The sequence below is a fragment of the Tachypleus tridentatus genome, chromosome 10 (genome assembly GCF_004210375.1).
Source record: "Tachypleus tridentatus isolate NWPU-2018 chromosome 10, ASM421037v1, whole genome shotgun sequence".
Taxonomy (NCBI): Eukaryota; Metazoa; Arthropoda; class Merostomata; order Xiphosura; family Limulidae; genus Tachypleus; species Tachypleus tridentatus.
This window is the reverse complement of record NC_134834.1, coordinates 82,885,783-82,905,597: the sequence shown is the minus strand read 5'-3', so window position 1 is coordinate 82,905,597 and position 19,815 is coordinate 82,885,783. Positions and strand designations below refer to the sequence as shown.

General features: G+C 30.0%; 1 protein-coding gene across 4 annotated transcripts in view; it reads left to right on the top strand.

Moving 5' to 3' along the window:
- The window catches only part of LOC143229729 (pleckstrin homology domain-containing family M member 2-like), a 65,829-nt gene extending 48,195 nt beyond the window's left edge, over window positions 1–17,634 (top strand). For 2 of the 4 annotated variants that reach the window (XM_076462466.1, XM_076462464.1), the window contains 9 exons: window positions 437–592; window positions 3,015–3,103; window positions 3,382–3,511; window positions 5,258–5,433; window positions 8,853–8,918; window positions 10,132–10,297; window positions 12,080–12,259; window positions 12,515–12,634; window positions 13,991–17,634. In XM_076462466.1, coding sequence (XP_076318581.1) covers window positions 437–592; window positions 3,015–3,103; window positions 3,382–3,511; window positions 5,258–5,433; window positions 8,853–8,918; window positions 10,132–10,297; window positions 12,080–12,259; window positions 12,515–12,634; window positions 13,991–14,107 — 1,200 coding nt within the window. In that variant the 3' untranslated portion in view covers window positions 14,108–17,634. The remainder of the gene's footprint in view (window positions 1–436; window positions 593–3,014; window positions 3,104–3,381; window positions 3,512–5,257; window positions 5,434–8,852; window positions 8,919–10,131; window positions 10,298–12,079; window positions 12,260–12,514; window positions 12,635–13,990) is intronic. The other 2 variants (XR_013016027.1, XM_076462465.1) reach the window with 2 other exon arrangements.
- The last annotated feature ends 2,181 nt before the right edge of the window (window positions 17,635–19,815 follow it).

The following is a 19,815-nucleotide window of genomic DNA, read 5'->3' as shown; positions in this document are numbered from 1 at the left end:
TTGTATCAAAAATTAGATCTAATAATTAAAAATCATGATCACCACCACCACCAACAACAACAACAAAGAAAGTTTAAAAGATGCTGGAGCTAGAATTTTGTATCTAATGTAATATAAAATGTTTACCTCTATATTTCATATGTGATTATTTTTTCTGGTATAGAACTAATTAAAACCAAGGAATAAATATTGTGTTTACTGGGCAATTACAGCAAAATCTACAATTAAAATATTTTCAGACCATATTCTTTCAAAAACTGTATTACAGTATACTTCAAAATTCTTCTTTTAACAGAAGAACATTTAGAAACATCCTTATTTTGTGAAATTTAACCAATTTTATGGGTCATGCAGTACAATGTGTAAGTGTAATATCCTTCATTAATTAAGATATAATTTGAAAATAAAACCTTTTTTTTTCTGTTTATTATTGCAGATGTTTTTAACAGCTACAGAGTTTGTAGAAGGCCATGGGCAACACATATTTCTCTTGCTCACCAGTAAATGTCTGTATGTACTCCAACCTGGTATTAGTGTTTACAAGTTCCATAAGCTTCTGCACTTCACCTATTCAGAACTTGATTGTGTGCTGGTAAGGTCACACTGTTATAAATAGAAATAATTAAATATAGGTATGTGTTGTGTCTGGTCATCCCATAAGTAATGTCCAAAAATTTAATACAGAAAGTGCATCATAATTTCTGTCTTTGTAGAAGGCTTCAATGACTAAAATATGTAGTAGGACGTGTTTAAAAATGTTCAGGCAAAGAAAAGAAACTAACCCAACTCTACTTTTTCAGATAATTAATCAAATAAACCCTTATGAAGATGTATATGTCTGAGGGGCATATAGTGCTTTATGAGTTTGAAAGGGGCAGAAACTATATGAAACATTTAAGGTGTTTATGGTGCAGAGTCTCTCAGTGGAAGAAAATGTCAAAAGTGGTTTCAGAAGTTCAGATCAGGTGACTACAGCTTAAGTGATGCACCATGTTCAGGCCATCCTGTTGAGTTTAATGATGGCTTGCTGCTGGATGCACTTTATGAAGATTGTGCTGTAACAGTTTAATAACTAGCACAGAAGCTTAATTCAACCCATTCAACAGTTCACTATCATCTGCAACACCTTGGAAAGGAGTCAAAACTTAGAAAATGGATCCCCCATGATTTGGCAGAAGCCAACCTTAGAGCAAGAGTGAACATTTGCACTTATCTGCACTCATGAATGTAGCTCACCTTTTTTGGACAGGTTAATGACTAGAGATGAATAATAGATGCATTATAAAAATGTTAAATGCTGCAGATAATGGCTCAGTGCAGGTAAACTGGCTAAAGCACAGCCCAAAATGGACCTTTACCCTAGGAAAGTCTTGTTAAGCACTTGGTGGGATATTTTGGTGTAATCCACTTCTAGTTGTTGCCACTCTATGTAATGATTACATCAGATTTCTTCTGTCAACATTTAGAGTACTTGAATGTTGCACTGAAAGAAAAGAGGCCTACTTTGATCAGTCGTAAAGGTGTTGTGTTACACCAGGATAATGCATGACCTCATACAGCAAGAATTACATCTACAAAGATTGAAAAGCTAGACTGGAAAAAACTTCCACACTCTTCTTATTCTCCAGATCTTGTCTCATCTTATTATCATCTATTAAGAAGTTTGCAGAACTGTGTTGATGGAAAAGATCTTGGAACACATGAAGATGCCAAAACTACTCTCTCTACATTCTTTTCCTCCAAACTCCAAGAATTTTATAGAAGTGACATTTAGAAGCTTGTGAATCGTTGGCAGGAAGTAATTAATAATAATGGAGTATACATTGTTGATTAAATAACATTAAAAGCATTTGAAATCATTTCTCTTTTTCTGAACCTAAAATTGGACATTACTTAAGGGATGACCTGATATATTGATGTGCCAATTTGAATAAGGTTGTAGTTTTTATTTTTACATTTTTGTCATATGTAGTGTAGTTTTGGTGTTTCAATCTATGTAAACCATTTTCACTGTATTTAAAAATTAAGTTAAACAAGAACATTCAATTTTAAATTATTCTTTTACCTGTTTTATAAAACCTGATGTTTGTTTAAGCAAACCATGTTTGAGTAGGTGCTGATAGAGGGCAATGCACTTAGTGTTTGTCTTATCAAACAAAATCAAGTAGAGACTGATAGAGGGCAAAGCACTTAGTGTTTGGTTCAGCAAAATAGAATCAAGTAAGGTCTGACAGAGGGCAAGGAGGTCGTTTCCAGCCTGATGCTATTACATATGTCAGTGAAAGAATGATTGAATGTCAGTTTTAATCTTCAGTATATATGTATGCATCAGTATCTGCCTACCTGTGTGTGTGCGTGTGGCAGGATACAGTACTATAAAATAAGTATCGTATTGTAAAATCATGAGACGTATCGATACATCAACTAAATATTAATGTTTTAATATACGAAGTCAAAGTAGTTATTGCTCTGAGCATAAAGCTATTTTCATATTATTAAAAATACTTTTTTTCATCTAAAACTAACAAGTCTATTGGTATAATCTCTAAAACCTCTGAAATAAATTTCCAATTTTGTTTTCAATAAAGCTTTATATTGTCTGTTTGATATATATATATATATATATTTTACTGATTTATGTAAAATATTTGAATTTGTAGGTTTACTTATTACATAATAAGTTGTATTCGTTCAAGTTTTTAGTATTGACAACAACAGAAGAAAAAATTAAATTGTATCAGTTTATGTAAATGTCATACTGGTTATCAGGTATTGGATATAATTTTTAGATATTTCATGAAAGTAGAAGAAGCACCTGTAATATTGATGCTTTCATATGCATCTAAATCTATTATAAATATGTACATGTCTTATTTGCTTGTTATAAGAAAAATGTTTTTTGTTATAGAATATATATATTTATATATGTGTGTGTGTGTGTGTGTGTGTATCATCTCAAATTGTTATATTGGAGAAAAACAGGTTAGTGATGTACCTCATTTGTTATTTTTCAGTTATTTTTAAACTATCAAGGTTTTTTGCTGATTAGTCAAGACAGAATAAAGAAGTTTCCTGTTTGGACAGCTAGTGAGCATCTGACAAGGTAGATAATGGAACTTTTCACAACAGATATCTTTTGGCATTGCTGATATACAATATAAAAGAATAATATTTAGTTTAAAATTAAATGACACTTATCATTCTTATGATCCTGCAGGGTTACTTGTGTATATTGTAAACAGTGTGTTAAATAAAAAAGGAACCACAGGATTATCTAATTGTTGGTCAGAAGCATAGTGACTAGTTGAGATTTTTGTTTTATTTGTATGTTTGTTTATGATACCTAGTATTTACTATATTTATTTGGTTATGTAAAACTAGGAGCATCATATCAAGTCTAGAACTTGCAGTTAGAGGTTCCAAATCTTGTGCTCTCCCATGTGTTCCTACTGACTGTATTGGACAGATAACCATGCTTAAAAAAGCTTTGAGTGCAGAAATAAAATGTGAAGTAAGTGTTTACATTGTTTCCATTTTCCTTATCTGATAAAGGTATGGTGATGAGTATTGTGTATTTTACAAGGAAAAACTCTAACAAAATTTGTATTAATTTGTTTGAATAATACGTACTTCAAAAAGTTATAACAAATGTGACATACACAGAAATTGGTCAAGAATTATGTGAATGACTTATTCTTCAACTTTATTAATTAAAGTGGAAATAAAGACTGAAAGGTAGTGTATTTATGGTGGATTTACAGATTTCTTAATTCTGCATACCATGACCATTTAGAGAGTGCCATTCAACATGGTATTACATAAGTATTGCCAGAGTTATTAAATGTTCACTACTTACACTTCTGATTTAGTGCAAGATCATGGAAGAGGATAGTAAATAACATATAAAGTATTACTGGTATAACTAAAACTGTAGATGTGAATTTTGGAGGTTCTAAAGATTATAAGAATGCAGTATGTAAATTGCATGATGAACAAAAGCAGTTTTTCTTCCTCACATGAACAGCATCTTGTTCTCTGGCTTGTATGAGTTTTAGATTGACGTAATGAAGTCGCAGAAATCTCTCGAGTCCTTACTCTTTATTCACCAGGGGTTTGTTCAATGGACAGACCTTGTGCATTGGGTATCCCTGTCTCCCACTTCTAATGACATCCCTGGTTTTAATTCATTTTTTTTATGTATGTGTGGGTTCAAAAGCCTGAACTTCAAGGTTATTAAATGATTTGATGTAATGCAAAAAAAGGGCATTTACAACGATGCATTATACAAATGTATCTGTTTTCCTGAGAAACGTGGATTTTTTGGTGTACAGGAAGAATGATTGACATGCAAAATAACTGTTTCAAAATATTAAAATGTTACCAGAAATTGTAACTATTGTTTTATTCTTTCTCTCAGGATTTTTTGATTTGTAGCATATTTTAAATTTCAAAACAGATTTTATTAAATGTTAGCTTATTTAATGTGATCTAGTTTATTTCAGGCTCAGGAGAAGTAAACTGAGTAATTTTGTGTAATTTAATTTTTCCTTTGTATCTTGAAGTTAATATTATGAAATTTACAAAAACAAAAACTTAAAATCTTAAAGTTTTCTGTGCTTTTAGAAAACAGAGATAAAAGCTTGTATTGTACAAGATCTTATATTTTGTAATTAGTCTTTCTAATGTTAACATTTTAAGGAGCAATATGAAGTAAAAACTCTTTAGAAGTTATCTGTAGTTTGAAAACTTCTAGGTAGATACTGTATTTGCATGATTATAATTTTTTTTTATTATTATTAATTAAGCTATAAAATTCATAGTTGCCTTCTAATCATGACTGAACACAGGCCACCTTCCCCTTACTTTAGCCTGTTGCATTCCTGTTTGTCCAGTTAGCGTCCATCTACAGGTGTGCAAGGTGTTCACTCAAGGTTATTACTAATTCTTGTAACTAATCTGCCTGCAGGTTTTTCAGTTATAGTAATGATTTTGCAGGCCTAAAAAAAGGATGTTGTACATTCAATTCTCTTTCTTTCTTATGATTGCTGAAAATGGTGGTTACCTTAAAATCAGGCCAGTACAGTGCCAACAAAATAAATATGGGTTCCAGTTATTTTGGATTAGAAAAAGTAATTGCATATGTGTACTTAATGTAAAAACAAAAATTTTTTGTATTAATGTATTTATATTGTGAATGACATGATTTCATATTTTTACCTAAGATTTTCAGTATTATAAATAAGTATCTTCACTGAAGGTGGCTGATTTGGAAATACACCATTATGTGCTTACTTACTGGGATAATCACAAGAGAGGTCACTCGTCTCCAGGAACTCTGGGTGGTCCGAGGAGAAGTGGCTTTCTAATGTATCGAACAAAACGGGGTAGAAACAGGATTCCTAACTCTTGGAAACCAGCTTATTTTGTCTTGAAGTATGATCTGTTGACATCTGTTGTTTTTTTCTGTTTAAACAAATTAAAGTTTGTATTGAATTCATTTTTATAAGTTTTTATGATAAAATAAAATAAACTAGTGACTTATTTATGAACTATTAGTAGTTGTATTTACTACTAATAAATTTTTTTGATATCAAAATGAATATAAAGGAAACTAGTGTTTTGTTGTACTTAAGATAACTGTTGAATAAAAGTATCAATTTTTAAGAATGGCATGAACATGCAAAACAAATCAAGTCTAATAAGACTTAACCAGTGTAATTTTTTCTAACTTTTTTATTGAATTTAATTTCACTTTTACATTTTTATAATGTTAATGGATTGATTAAAATTGTTGAATTATTTGACCAGATATACTTATTATTCTATCTTGTAATGATTCAGGTTTTGAGTTCACATCCGCAAAACAAATTTCAGAGTATTAGTAAAAGCAATTCTGATTAAATTATTTTCAATTCATACATATTTTAGACATATGTTCTTATTTAGTAACATAGATTTAAGATTCTTTGTGAAGAAAATTTAATAAATGCCCATGAATTTTTTTTGTACATGTCTGAGGAGAGTTACCTAAAAAAATGTGTATTTATCAACTTTTCTATGGCTTTTCTGACAATAGTTTTGGGTCATTCCATTTCAAATCATCCAGGGGACTGCAATTATAAATTTTTAAAATCCTCTGACCATACGTTTCTTATTTAAAGAAAAAATTCAGTTCAGGTGTGTTACTGTGTGCAAATATATCTATACAATTTTGAAACATATCTGTCAGAATTTTATGAATCCCACTGAAACATTCTAACTGGCCTTTTACAATGTTAAATAATGAAGTTGAAAGAAACAAGAAAGAATTAATTCATTTCTGAACAAGTTTATTGACAAAACTAGTTAGATCACATGACAATGCAAATATATTGTGTATGCATTACAGTTATGCAGATATGGCTGAGTTTAAGATTCATAATATAATAAATACAAAGGTAAATCAGACACGAAAAGCACACTGCTACAACAGGAGATAACTGAGAAAGATTATAGTTACACCAAACTGCAATAATCGTGACAATGAAATGTTTCAAAAACTGCTTTGGCAATAAATTAGCCTTAACAACATCAAATAAACATTGCTTTGTTCAGATAACTTTAATAAATTTCTGAAATTCGAGTTTGATTATGTTGAGATCACTTTGGCTTAGAACATAGTGGTGAGCACTACTGTTTTGCACAGTAGGTGCACCTATCAGACAAAGAATGTGTTGGAAAGGAATCCAGCTTTCACCTTTGTCACCTTGCAGGCCATGAGAACAGTTCGTTTCTTGATTTCTTCATAAATGACACCAACACATCGGCATGTTCGTCTGATCTATCTTTTATGTTTCCCACATACCATTCGTGATCATATATGCATGCCACATATTTCCCTGGCTGATAACTGTCATTGCTATCATTAGACCCTATTTGAGCTGCTGCAGCATCACTTTCACTGCTACTACCAACAGTTACAACTGTGTACACATCATCATCTGATAGCCTTCTCATATAGAATTTGTTGGTAGAATAAAGTTATGATGTGACCTAATACCTGCCACAGTTTTGTGTTTTTCATAGCACTCAAGTAGATCAAACTTTACACAATTCTGCAGGACTGATTCCTGATTGACAAGAAAAAACTGAATGCCCTGAATGTGGTCCTTTGCCCAATGGTACATATTAGAGACACTTAAAATTTGATAATTTATTATTTTATCCAACCTTGAATTTTTTGTAGATCATATTCAGAGATGTAATAACATATGGTAAAAATCTGAAAAGGCTGAATAACTGGTGACATGGTCAAACTGTGGCCTGAAGTGGGGCTATTTTTAGCTAAATCATAAAAAGTAGCATGCAACTACATTTTTTTTACAGGAGATCTAATAGACTTTTAATTATAATTGCTGATTTATCACTGATATGTTATAGGAAATTTGTAAACAAAATTCAGCTTTGTATCATATTAAGTCTTAGAGCTATGGCTTATTAAATAAACCAATGTTTTTTACGATTTTGGGTTTTCAGTTGATTTTACTATGAAAATCCTAAGAGAGATAAACTTGGCTTGAGACCATTTTCAGTCAGTATAGCAAATTTCAGCCTTCTACCACCATTACTCTTGCAGCTTTAAGCAGCCAAAGTTGCCCAAAAATGAATTTGCCAAAAATAAAAATAAAATTTTACAGGGCTGTAAATCAGAAACTATTAGAGATATTGATCTAATCTTTGTCAATTTTTCATTTTATGGGTAGAAGAGCATATGTGAATTTTTTCAAGGCATTCTGACGGGTCCCATGGATTTACAATGCTAAAATCAGGGGTTCAATTCCTCTCGGTGGGCTCAGCAGATAGCCTGATGTGGCTTTACTATAAGAAAAATGCACAAACACACTGAAGGGTCACCTGGAAAATTTTCCAAAATCTAGATGATTTGACATGGAATGACACTTTTATATTTGCTAATAAAGTATAATTTTTTGGGAATATAATTATCCATGCCTTGTCTCTTATTTTCTTTCATTTTAGTGTAGTTTTTTTTGAAATTTCAAATAGTGACATCCCTCTATCTTAGCAAAATCTCCATTTGCCACCCCCTTCACATTAAAACAATTTTTGCAAGTGATACCAGTATAACTAACATTTTTTTCATGTGTTTTTAATCATTATTTTAAATAAAAAAATTTGTAAAGAGCAAGAGAACAAACAAGCAAACTTTGAGAACACTGATAATTTTGTTAGCTTATTGTCATCTCAAACTCTTCTGTTTCTTTTGTCATTAGTCTTGAGCTCTCCTGCTAAAATGCTGCTTTCCCAGTCACCAGTGTGCACCTCACAGTTTAGAAAATTGTGCCTTAATGGTTTTGTTATTAGTCTTTCTTTCCCCACCCACTGTTATGCTGCTAGTGTACTACTATATTTAACATTTATAATTTGACACAATGTGTTGGGTCAATAACACTTTTAAATTATTTGCTTGTATGTACTAGCTGAAACTGTATTTCTGTTTAGGTTTGAGGTTGTATGTTTTTTACATCAAAAACATATTGTTATGATAACATAAAGTGTGTTTATGTTACTTATTTTCTTGAAGCACAACACTTAACTGATTATGAACTAATGTTTCATGCTCAAATAAATGATATTATTACCAACTGATTTTTTTTACCCTACTTATTAGTCAGATAAAGTAACAGTTTTTACAGAACAGAGGAGTCAATAAATTAGTAGCTTGCATTAATTGAACATTATTTTACATAGAATTTTTAATAGAAAAAAATTAACTTTTTGAACACTAATAACACTGTTGTTGTTTAACTTTATCAAATCAAACGTAATGATATGTAAGTTTTTCTTTTTAACAGGGCTGGTGTCCTTTACTGTTTTGATCAAGAAGGAGTAACAGAACCAAAGTTCTTCATACATTTGAGGTGTGGAATAAAATAAAAGTGTTACATTAACTGTTTCATCTGATAAGCAATAGTTTAACTAAACTTCAGGTCAAATGATGATATTTCTTTTGCCAGTTTTTCTTCAGTTTGGTGTTATATCCCTGAACAATTTGACTTTAATAAGTTATTTAAAAATTGATGTCTCTAAATTAATTTATAATTTACTACACAAAGAATTAAAAGCCACTAGTGCAAACTATAAATTATTTTGTTTGTAGATATTGAAAACTTGATATTGGCATTTGTTTTTAAAATAAAATTTATCAACACGATTAAGAACCAGTCATTTTGTAAAAGTTCAGTTATCCATCTTGACCAAATGTGCTAAAAAGTAAAATTCATCATGACTTAAATTTGGCATAAAAGATTAGCCTTTATAAGTCTATATTTGTGTGTGTGTGTGTGTGTGTGTGTTTTAATTTCATAAAACCTTTCATTGAATCTTATCACTTAATGTTTAGTTGAACCTAATTGGCTAGGATTTCTTGGCATGTTCAAAAACAAATAAAATTAATATTGTTTATCACTGAGCAGTAAATCTTGGTAAATATTACAATGAAATCATGAGGAATGTGAATCTGTGGCTGATGAAAATGATCACTAGAGGGAGCTACATATGCTCAAAATGTACACCATTCATGTCAGTGACGGCCTACAGCTTTTGTATAACTGTAACTGTCCGGAAAGCTGTTGGATGGTCCATTAACTTTAAGTATGAGAATATCTGAAGTGAAATGCATATGCTTGCTGCACTGGTGGACTTGAAAGGGGCCATCAAATAGCATGCCATATCAGACAACTTCTTTTAGCTGTCATTATGTCATCCCTAAAGATTCATGCCATTACTTGATGGTCACTATTAACAGATGTAGTATCATCTAGTGACTTTTTTTCCCTATGATCACAGATTTCTTTTCCTCATTGCCTTTTTGATACATCGATCAAGATCTATTTTTTTGTGATAAATAGTTTCTCTTATTGATGTTTTATTATAAGTACCTTTCTTTAACATTTGCATTGTTTTAACCTCAAAGTCTAAATGCATGTAGGTAAATTACAATCAGCATGGGCATATTTATATATATTGTTTGGGAGTGGTGTACTATATATTTTTCCCTATTAGTGTGCATGATTAAATATATAATTTTATATATAATATGTATGTGTAATGTACACATTAGTAATGTTATAGGTTTCCATATTGTGGTGGCTGTAGGAGGCTCCCTTTAGAAGATAAACCTCATTTATTTGAATTAATCCTCCCAAATTGGGATTCCCTTCAGATGGCAGCATCTGATGATAATGAAGCTAGTGACTGGCTTCAGGATTTTCTGCACACAGTTTCTCTGGCAGATCGTGTAAGTCAACATCTTGTGAACCAGAAACTTTAATATTCCATTTTTCCACATAAACTTTGAACTGATAATTAGTGCTTTTTAAATAATTTTTTTTTATTAATGTGTTCAGAGGATTTTTACAACTTGTTTGAATAACACGTAAAACTGTGATGGATTGATTTTTCTGCATGTGAATCTGCACCATATGACCTATTTTTATAAGATTTTTTCACATTGCAACATTCTCTGGAAATTGGTAATCTAAGTAAAAAATATGAATTAAAACACAATCAACAATTTTACTGACTTTAATGTCATTACACCACAGATTAGAGAGTGGCAATATCAATATCAATTGTTAATGATCAATCAGGTCTATTGATCATTAACACTTTCATTATTTTGCAATAAGTTGAAGTCAAACCATTGCAGACTGACTGCTTCTTTGTAATTTTTTTGTGTCTATATATATTTGCTGTATCGAATGAATTCATAGCAAAGAAGTACACAAAAGATTCATAACTTCACCTTTGAGAACAAATAATGTATCAAAATCATTGGTTTTTCTTTTAAACAGTATGATTTTCAAGCAATAAGCTCTTTCTAGGTTTATTATAGACTGAATAAATTATGAGAATTGTTTCAGGCCTTTAGTTTTCTAGCAAAAAACCTCGGCTTGGCTGTTTTTAGTAAGTATTAACTAGTAGAAATAATCATCTTAATTATGTTTGAATTATTGAATGAACATTCAGTTTTTTGTAATGAGAAAGGGAAACTTTCATATATCCATGTAAAAACAACATAATTATTGTGGTATAGCTAGATACTTTTAAAAAGCTGGCAGAGCATGATTTAATTCATTATATTTGTCATAAGACCTCATGTTAAGGCTATTATATTTTTTAGTCATATTTCAAATTTTAGCCACTTATGGATTTTCAAGAGTTAGAAGCATTAATAATAATAATAATATTTCAACCACACTGTATTTGTCGTATCCATTGGTGACAATGCATTACACTCAACCTAAAGGTCTTCAGGCTGACTGGTATACCATGAACTCAATAGTGGTCAAAATACCATCTATATGAACCTTTTTTTACAACAGCCAATCTTTGAATATACTGATTAATCATTACACACCACTAATGCTTATGATACCTGGTATTGAAATAATTACAGTTGTTTGCATTTTTTATGTAAGATATTAGTAGGTTTGTGCTAACTTAATGATTTAATGTTATATGCTTGAACATTTGTTATTTATATTAATGAGTTCAAGAAAACCCATTCACAGCTTAACTTTGTACTCTTTCATTTCTCTGTTGTTTTCACGAGTATGAGAATATCTGGGTTGTTAAAGCAAAAGAGAAGTACATCCTTGTTTTTCTCCAACATATCTATTCTTCAAGTTCAAGCTTTTCACATACAAAAAGAGAAAAATGAAAATTTATAATCCATGTGTTCTTATGCATCATCTATTGTGATTGATTTTAACACTTAAAAAAAAAATGTCATCAAACTCTGATCTTGGAAGTTGTTCCTCATTATTGGTGTAACAATATTGTTTTATATAAAGTTTTAGTTTCCAATTCTGCCACAGTGGTCCTTGTAATCATTCTCATGTTAAACTTGGAATAAGAGTGTATCAGTATCCAATGTTAAAAGTTGTATTTTTGTTTGGTTTGCTGGAGATGGACTTTATTTCTTGACCAAAGTTTGTTAAATATTAAAAAAATTCACTATGAACCCAAAATAGAAAATTTTATGAATGAATATTTTCATATGTTCTTTCAATAAAAGATCTTGGAAGTAGACCCTCCACTTCCCTATCAGTGCTGTCTGGTTCTTGCTGGAGACTTTATGTTCACAATCTTAGAAAATAATCATGGAGGTGAAGTAAAAGCAGTTCTAGGTAAAACCAACATTACTGATATTCTGACCTTGAGTACCGATGAAGAAATGCCAAATTATTGTATATTGGTAGGAACATTTTTGAATTTTTAGATGCTTAGATTATTACATTTTACTGCAAATTATTATTAAATGTTCTGATGAAACATATCCATATTTTACGTAAATAATAGTTTTTATTTGCATGATTAGATTGTGAATCAGTTTTCACTTGACTGCTGAAACAATTCTGTTTGTTTGTAGTGAAATTAATCTAATATCATTGATATTTTCAAATATGAATTAAATCTAAAGTATGAACATATTTGTCATTTTTTTATGAAGGAATTTGATTGCACAGAAGTAGATAATTGCAGTGGTGAGTGGATCTTCTATTTTGTAACTGAGCACGAACAGAATAAATTTGTGGATGTTGTTTCTGGATTGTGGGAGAATCTATTCAAGGTGAGTTCAAAGGTTTTAGGCATTTATTTAAAGAAAATGAACTTGAACTGTACATGAAGTTGATTTGAAAGGATAGAATATTGTGAATGAACATTGATATATTTTTTTACTTTATATTGTCAACATGTAACTGTGTTACTTGTTCATTTTTAATATAAGAAATAGCTTGGTTTAAGACTAATAGAGAAACACTTCATATATCACTGAAAATACTGTTAGTTACACTTTCAAATGATAAATTTACATCAAAGTACAAATTAAACCTTAATAATTTTAATTCTGACATATTCAGTCAGTTAGGAGCAGGCATAATATTACACCCAACATTTAAGTTTTTAAATCAACAGAAATATAAAAAATATATCTGTTTGTTGTTATGAACAAACTTATTGCACCTGGCATGGCCAGGTGGTTGTGGCACGTGACTTCCAACCTGTGAGCCGTGGGTTCATATTTCCATCTCAGAAAATGTGATTACGCTTTCAGCCTTTAGGGCATTATCATGTTACAAGTTCAATGAAGAGTGGCTGACTTTCCTCTTTCACTGCTAAATTAGAGATGGTATTACATTATAGCCCTTACTTAGTTTTGTGCAAACTTCAAACCAAACAAACTTATTACTTTTAAAATTTTAGGCTTAAAAAGTAATGTTTTATTTGTGACACTTAAGAATGTATCAAATTTTCTTTCACTTATTACATAGGTAGATGTAGGTTTATTTTAAAAATTTAGAATTGTTTTAAAAGATGAGCATGGTATTCTTGGATATCATTGTTTTGATCATGTATTTGTTGTTTTCAGTGACCCACCTTATCATAGGTTCAGTAATTCTGGTGGCATTCTCCTCTATTTTTATAATAACTTGTGACATGGGTAACATGTGCACTCTGTAAGAGTTGCAGCAATTTATTCAAGTACATATTGGATAGCTCACATATGCAAATGACGGAATTATATTGGATTATCTCAAGAATAAATTGGGAATATGAAATTAAGAAATTAGGCTTAATATTATGGTACTCCAGGTTTTTTGATAATCTTTCAAGTAGGGATCGTACCTTCATACTGAAGAAACAACAGAAAATATAATGTGGAATTATCTGAATTTTGACTTCTCTGAGTTGGAGAATAGAACTTGGACACAACATAAAAATCAACTTATTTATCAAATACTGAGAGTGTAAAATTGAAGAGTGTTACCTAAATCAAGAAGTTTGCAAATCTAAATTTTAATTTTTAAAATATTCTCAGGAAATTGGTAAAATGTATGCAAGTTTGTTCGTACTACTACAGGTATAGTGAATTTTAATTTGAAAAATGTTTAAATAATGAGTGAAGGTGCTTGATTTCTTTTAGATCCCATTGGCCAGATCAGTGAGTAAAGACTTAAGTTTGAGAAGAAAATGTCAAGAAAGGTGGAGTTGTACATGCCAGTCTAAGGAAGTGCTCGAGAAACTTTGTTTAGATAGTTGACACTAACATGCTATCGTATGTGATGTTAAACTGAACAAAATGAAACTTGTAAAAGTACTTACATTTTAAACAAAAATATTCCCTCATTTGTTTAAATTGAATTAAAACATGATTTAATTATTACTTGAGTTTTAAGTGCAGTGTTTTGAATTCATTGAACTGAAAACTATTACAAAGATATTGTTTAAAACGTACAAGTGTAAATCAAATAAGTTAGGGAAGAGGAATATCAGGTATAACTTCCATAGACTTTAATGCTTTTTGTCCCAAAAATTTTAAAGTAAAATTCTAGTGTAAATTTACTGTCAGAAATATAATTAATGACGTGTAGGTTTGTGTCCTTTTTTACATTTTAGGTATTAGTGTTGTTATTAATATCACTAAAAGGTATGTGTATGTGTGGAAAGGCGATATTAAGATTTGTATTTAATACTATAATTTTTTTGTGATATTATAGTGATATATTACATATCTGTTAACAAGTGATATAGTATTATTCCAGTTTTTATATAACATTAGAAATACTTGATGATAAATGATAATAGTAGAATTTAGTATTTTATGAGAATTTAATTTTGGAGCTAAACTGTAGTGATGCAAAATGCTATCATTTTGATATTCTATACTTGTTGCTGTGCAGTTATTGCTTTATGGGAAATGTATTGCATAAATTGAAGAGTAAATTCTTACAAGCCCTAATTTCAACAAAGAAATGACTAGGCCCTAACTTTCAAAACAGATGATTAAATCAGAAAATTTATAAAGTCAATGGTTCCCAAACTTGAATTTCACAAGATGGCTTTTGGGTATGTAAAAAATATTCCCTTTAAAACTTCCAGTAACTATTTTAGTTAATGCAGTAAATTTGAATACATGGTGTTGTTTACAGCCAAGTTTAATTTTGTAAATAACAAAATCTAGTAATAGCCAGGTAGTTCAAAGTGGCTGCTTTTTATAATTTATATTAAATCACTTAAGTGGGGTCCTCAGTCAGGGTGCTTAAAGCCTTGGGAACTCTGAATTTAATACATATTGTAATCAATAGATATAGTACAGCTTTTAACCTATTATATCATTTTTTTCTGAGAGAATTTATATGATTTGTATCATTGTGTTTTTTTATTTGTTAAAAAAGAAAGAAAAAAAGCACACATTCTCCTTGTCATTTTTATTTAATTCAAAAATTACATTCTAGATAAAATACTTCAGTGTATTTGTCTGTTTTAATTATATTGGAGTCAAGTTGTCAGGTTCTTTTATTTATAACATAAAAATGGATCATTTCAACTGTTTGAACTTCAGATATTTAAAGGAATTAACACTTTAAGTGTATTTTTACATTTCAAGCTGTACTTTATATTGAATTTTGCATATTTTTTATTTCTATGCTGTTCAGTTTTATATTTGCTTTTTACTAAATATTATAAAATGATTGAGAAAATATTTTATTGTGACAGACAACAGGCTATCTGTTGTAATGTTTCTCAAAGGCTGAATTAAGTTATTAAATAATTATTTCTGCGTATGTTGATAATTTTAGAAAATTTGTTGCATCTGTCATAATTTTATCTAGGTCAAGAAACTAACCATTTATCTTGCTTTTGTAGTAATTAAAGCTACTAAGGAGAAAGCAACTACAAACAGGAAGGAGTGATATGAGTATTGACAAGTGTAATTGCTGGAAGTTTTCATATTGTGGATGATTTGTAGTATTGCAGAAAATTGAATAGAAAAGGAGGGTTTCAAAACTAGTGTATATTGTTGAAATAGAGATTGATAAAAATGTGATAATTATAGTTTTTTTGTATTATTGGAGTATATCATAAAGATATGAAAAGTTTAAAAATTGTAGTTAGTGGATATTTGGAGTCTGGAAAGAGCTGGAATGTTTGAAAACTGTTTGTGTTATTGCTGGAGTAGATCATAAAGGATTGGAATGTTTGAAAACTGTTAGCATGTGGTGTTGAATTGGATCATAAAGGATTGGAATGTTTGAAAATTGTTAGCATGTAGTGTTGGAATGGATCATAAAGGGTTGGAATGTTTTTGAAAACTGTTAGCATGTAGTGTTGGAATGGATTATAAAGGATTGGAATGTTTTTGAAAACTGTTAGCATGTAGTGTTGGAATGGATTATAAAGGATTGGAATGTTTTTGAAAACTTAGCATGTAGTGTTTAATTGGATCTTAAAGGATTAGAATGTTTTTGAAAATTGTTAGCATGCAGTGTTGGAATGGATTATAAAGGATTGGAAAGTTTTTGAAAACTGTTAGCGTGTAGTGTTGAATTGGATCATAAAGGATTAGAATGTTTTTGAAAATTGTTAGCATGCAGTGTTGGAATGGATCATAAAGAATTGGAATGTTTTTAAAACTGTTAGCTTGTGATGTTGAATTGGATCATAAAGGATTAGAATGTTTTTGAAAATTGTTAGCATGTAGTGTTGAAATGGTTCATAAAGGACTGGAATGTTTGAAACTATTAATGAGTATTATTGGTGCACTCGTATAAAATATATATCTGTGTGTGTGAGTATATGTATCACAGGAAGTCTTTAAGGAAGTTAAAGGTTTTTAACTGAATGCTATATCATTTGAAACAAATCATAAAACTATGCGACATATGAAATGAGTTGGACCAAATTTAATGATCCTATTTGCCTTTTGTGTAAACTTGTTAGTAAACATTAACATTTTAAGCTAGATACAGAAAAAACTTAGATATATGCATTTTTTGGTGCAATGTTTTTAAATGTGTATGTGAGTTACATACTAATTATTTAAATTATTTAATGATGTATTAAACTTTTTAATTTTTATAAATAAAAACTGTCGTACAAATGTCTGTAAATCATTTTGGAATTATGGGTAAGAAGAAAGTAAATGCTTTAACTGCTTAAATGTAAGTGATTATTGCATGGAGGTTTCCAGTTTACACAATGTAAATTATCTTGAGTTTTTAAAAATAATAATGTTGCTACTAGTATAAAGAATATTGAAATTGCTTTATCACTTTTGGGATCACTTATAGTGTATCATTTTCAAGATAAGTTTTGAGAGATTTTAATTTCTACTTTGGTAACAGAAAGTCAAAAATTGTGTAGTGCTTTAGAATTGCTACAATAAATAGTCTTGTATATTTGTGAGAGTGCAATTATTACAATGTGTACAATATTAAGACTAATAATTATTGTATAGTTTTTTTTTAAACAGGAGATACTTTATAACAGTTATTTCTCAGTTATCTAATTTTGAAACAGCAAATTTGTTATCAGTTTATTATATGTTTGTTTTGAGATCCTTAATTATGATTATGTTGCTGTTTACCTCAAGGGGGGATTATTATGTGCTGTGTACTATTGTTTAGTTTCATAACTAAGGTTTTAAATATTGATTGCTCCCTGTGTTTTTTAAAATTAAAATAGACATTAGGGGTTTCACCTTCATCATAGTTACAATCTTTTTTTATTGTGATTAACTCTTGTTGTGTCAAATTACCATTAAAAATAAATCCTCTTTTTCTTCTCTGCCAATGTTTTTTATGTGAGAAAACACTTTAGATTCATTGCATATTTTGGGTCATCTGAAAAATTATTTTACTAGTTGCTAAAAAGAAAATAAACCAGATACTTTATCTGAACATATCATGTTAATTTATTAAATAAAAAACTACATATCACATATTTTGATTAAACTCAAATCTTTGACTTCTTTGAATGATGTATCTCATACCATAAAAAAAAACAAACAAAAGATCCTCAATTGGTTTATATTTTGTTGAAATACCTACAGTTAAAGTTACACAGATGGATATGATTGAAAAAGAAAAAAGTTTGACTTATGGGATTGAAACGTGGTCATTGCAGTTATGCATAAAGATTTAAACGCTTGTTGTATTTATGCAATTGTTTTTGTTAAATTGGACATATATTGCCATTTTTGATATTGCTTCAAGACATATTGAGATAATACAGGGTGCATACTGTTGTTTTTGTTAGTAGTTCTGTACACACGTTAACTAATATATCTGATGTAATTTTATCTAATCTAAGATTCATACTGTTGTTTTTTACTCAGTAGGTTGATACATCATGCTTTAGTTAATCCATGTTGATTACTTCTATATTTATTAGTAGGTTGAGACTTAATAATTATTACAGGATGCATTTTTCTTTGTATTTTTAGTATGTCAAAAACTTATTTTTTAACCTAATCTACTAGCTTTCTTTTATGTATCCATTATTTAGTGACATTTGTTTTGTAAAAGTACTCAAAAGAAATTGCTAGATTTGTAAGACATTATTAGAATATTGAAAATTAGAACAGACCTATAATTTTGTGATTTGGATATCTGTCTTAGTATGGATATTACCAGAGTCTTTTAGATCCATAATTGCTGTTCATCCCCATCTTGGTGAATTACCTATCACTAAGTGTTCATCTGGAATAGCCCCCCACAAGTACAGTGGTAAGTTTACAGATTTACAATGCTAAAATCAGAGGTTCAATTCCCCTTGGTGGGCTCAGCAGATAGCCTGATGTAGCTTTGCTATAAGAAAACTCACTCACTCATCTGGGATAGAAAAATCTGGTTTAAACACTGTGTGATACTTGCTGACTCTCAGTTTTACCAGGAATATGTTTTTACATACTAGAAGGCAACTAAATGTGAATAGAAGATTTGGGAATGCATTGGGTTTCCTTGAACTAGGTATGTGAATATAGTGTTTCTGCAAAATGAGTGTAAACATCATCATAAAAACAAATTCAGTCTCTCAAACTTGTCACAAAAGTTGTGAAAGTACTAAATACTCACATAACACAGTGGAAGAAACTGAACATCATACTATTTTAACATATTCAGTCATTTTTAACATATTTTATTGTTTATTTGAATTATAAGATAGAAACATAACCAAGGTGTAGTCATTTTCAAGTTGAAATTTGGTCACAGCCAAGGAATCCTTCTTGTAATATGTATTATAATGTTGGGTAGGCTCATTTGAATAATTTGGTAAAACATACTGTAAAGTCCTGTCCATTAATGTTATTCAGTTAATTTATTTCTTCTATAACATTTGCTACAGGGTAAGTTCACTGACTCAGGTTGTAGGCCTAATGTACTATTAACATTTAACAGACATTTTCTTGGTTGATAACAAATGCTAACTTGCTGGCTAGCTTAGAGAAATATTGAACCTTACTGAACTCTTTACTTGTACTCAGTCTCAATAAACAATTATTCAACTACTTTGAAGTGTTCATGATTACTTAGTCATTGAAATAAATTCCTCTTTATTGCATGTATTTATAACTAACACATGAATTTAGACATTAGTCGAAGCTTCATTATTATGCCATCACAATAACAAATCCCTCTAACAAACATCTAAATTAAAACGTTGAAAATGTAACTTCCAGCAGTACTTACTAATCTAAAATTATGGGATATTTGCCAGTGCATTTATAACTAGACTGATATCAGTTTGTTCTCATATAAAACACAGGAACTGATCCTACTGTTGCATGACATCTGCTTAACCAGGTGAAACAACTCATTTGTTCTGACAGATTGTAGAGTCCAAAGGGTTAGTGCAAAAAATTCAATGTGAAAAAAGAGTAAAGAAGATTACACAGTTGTGAACTTTTCACATTTGTTTGAGTAGTGTCTGGTCACTGTTACAAAGGTAAAATATTTTATAAGTGGA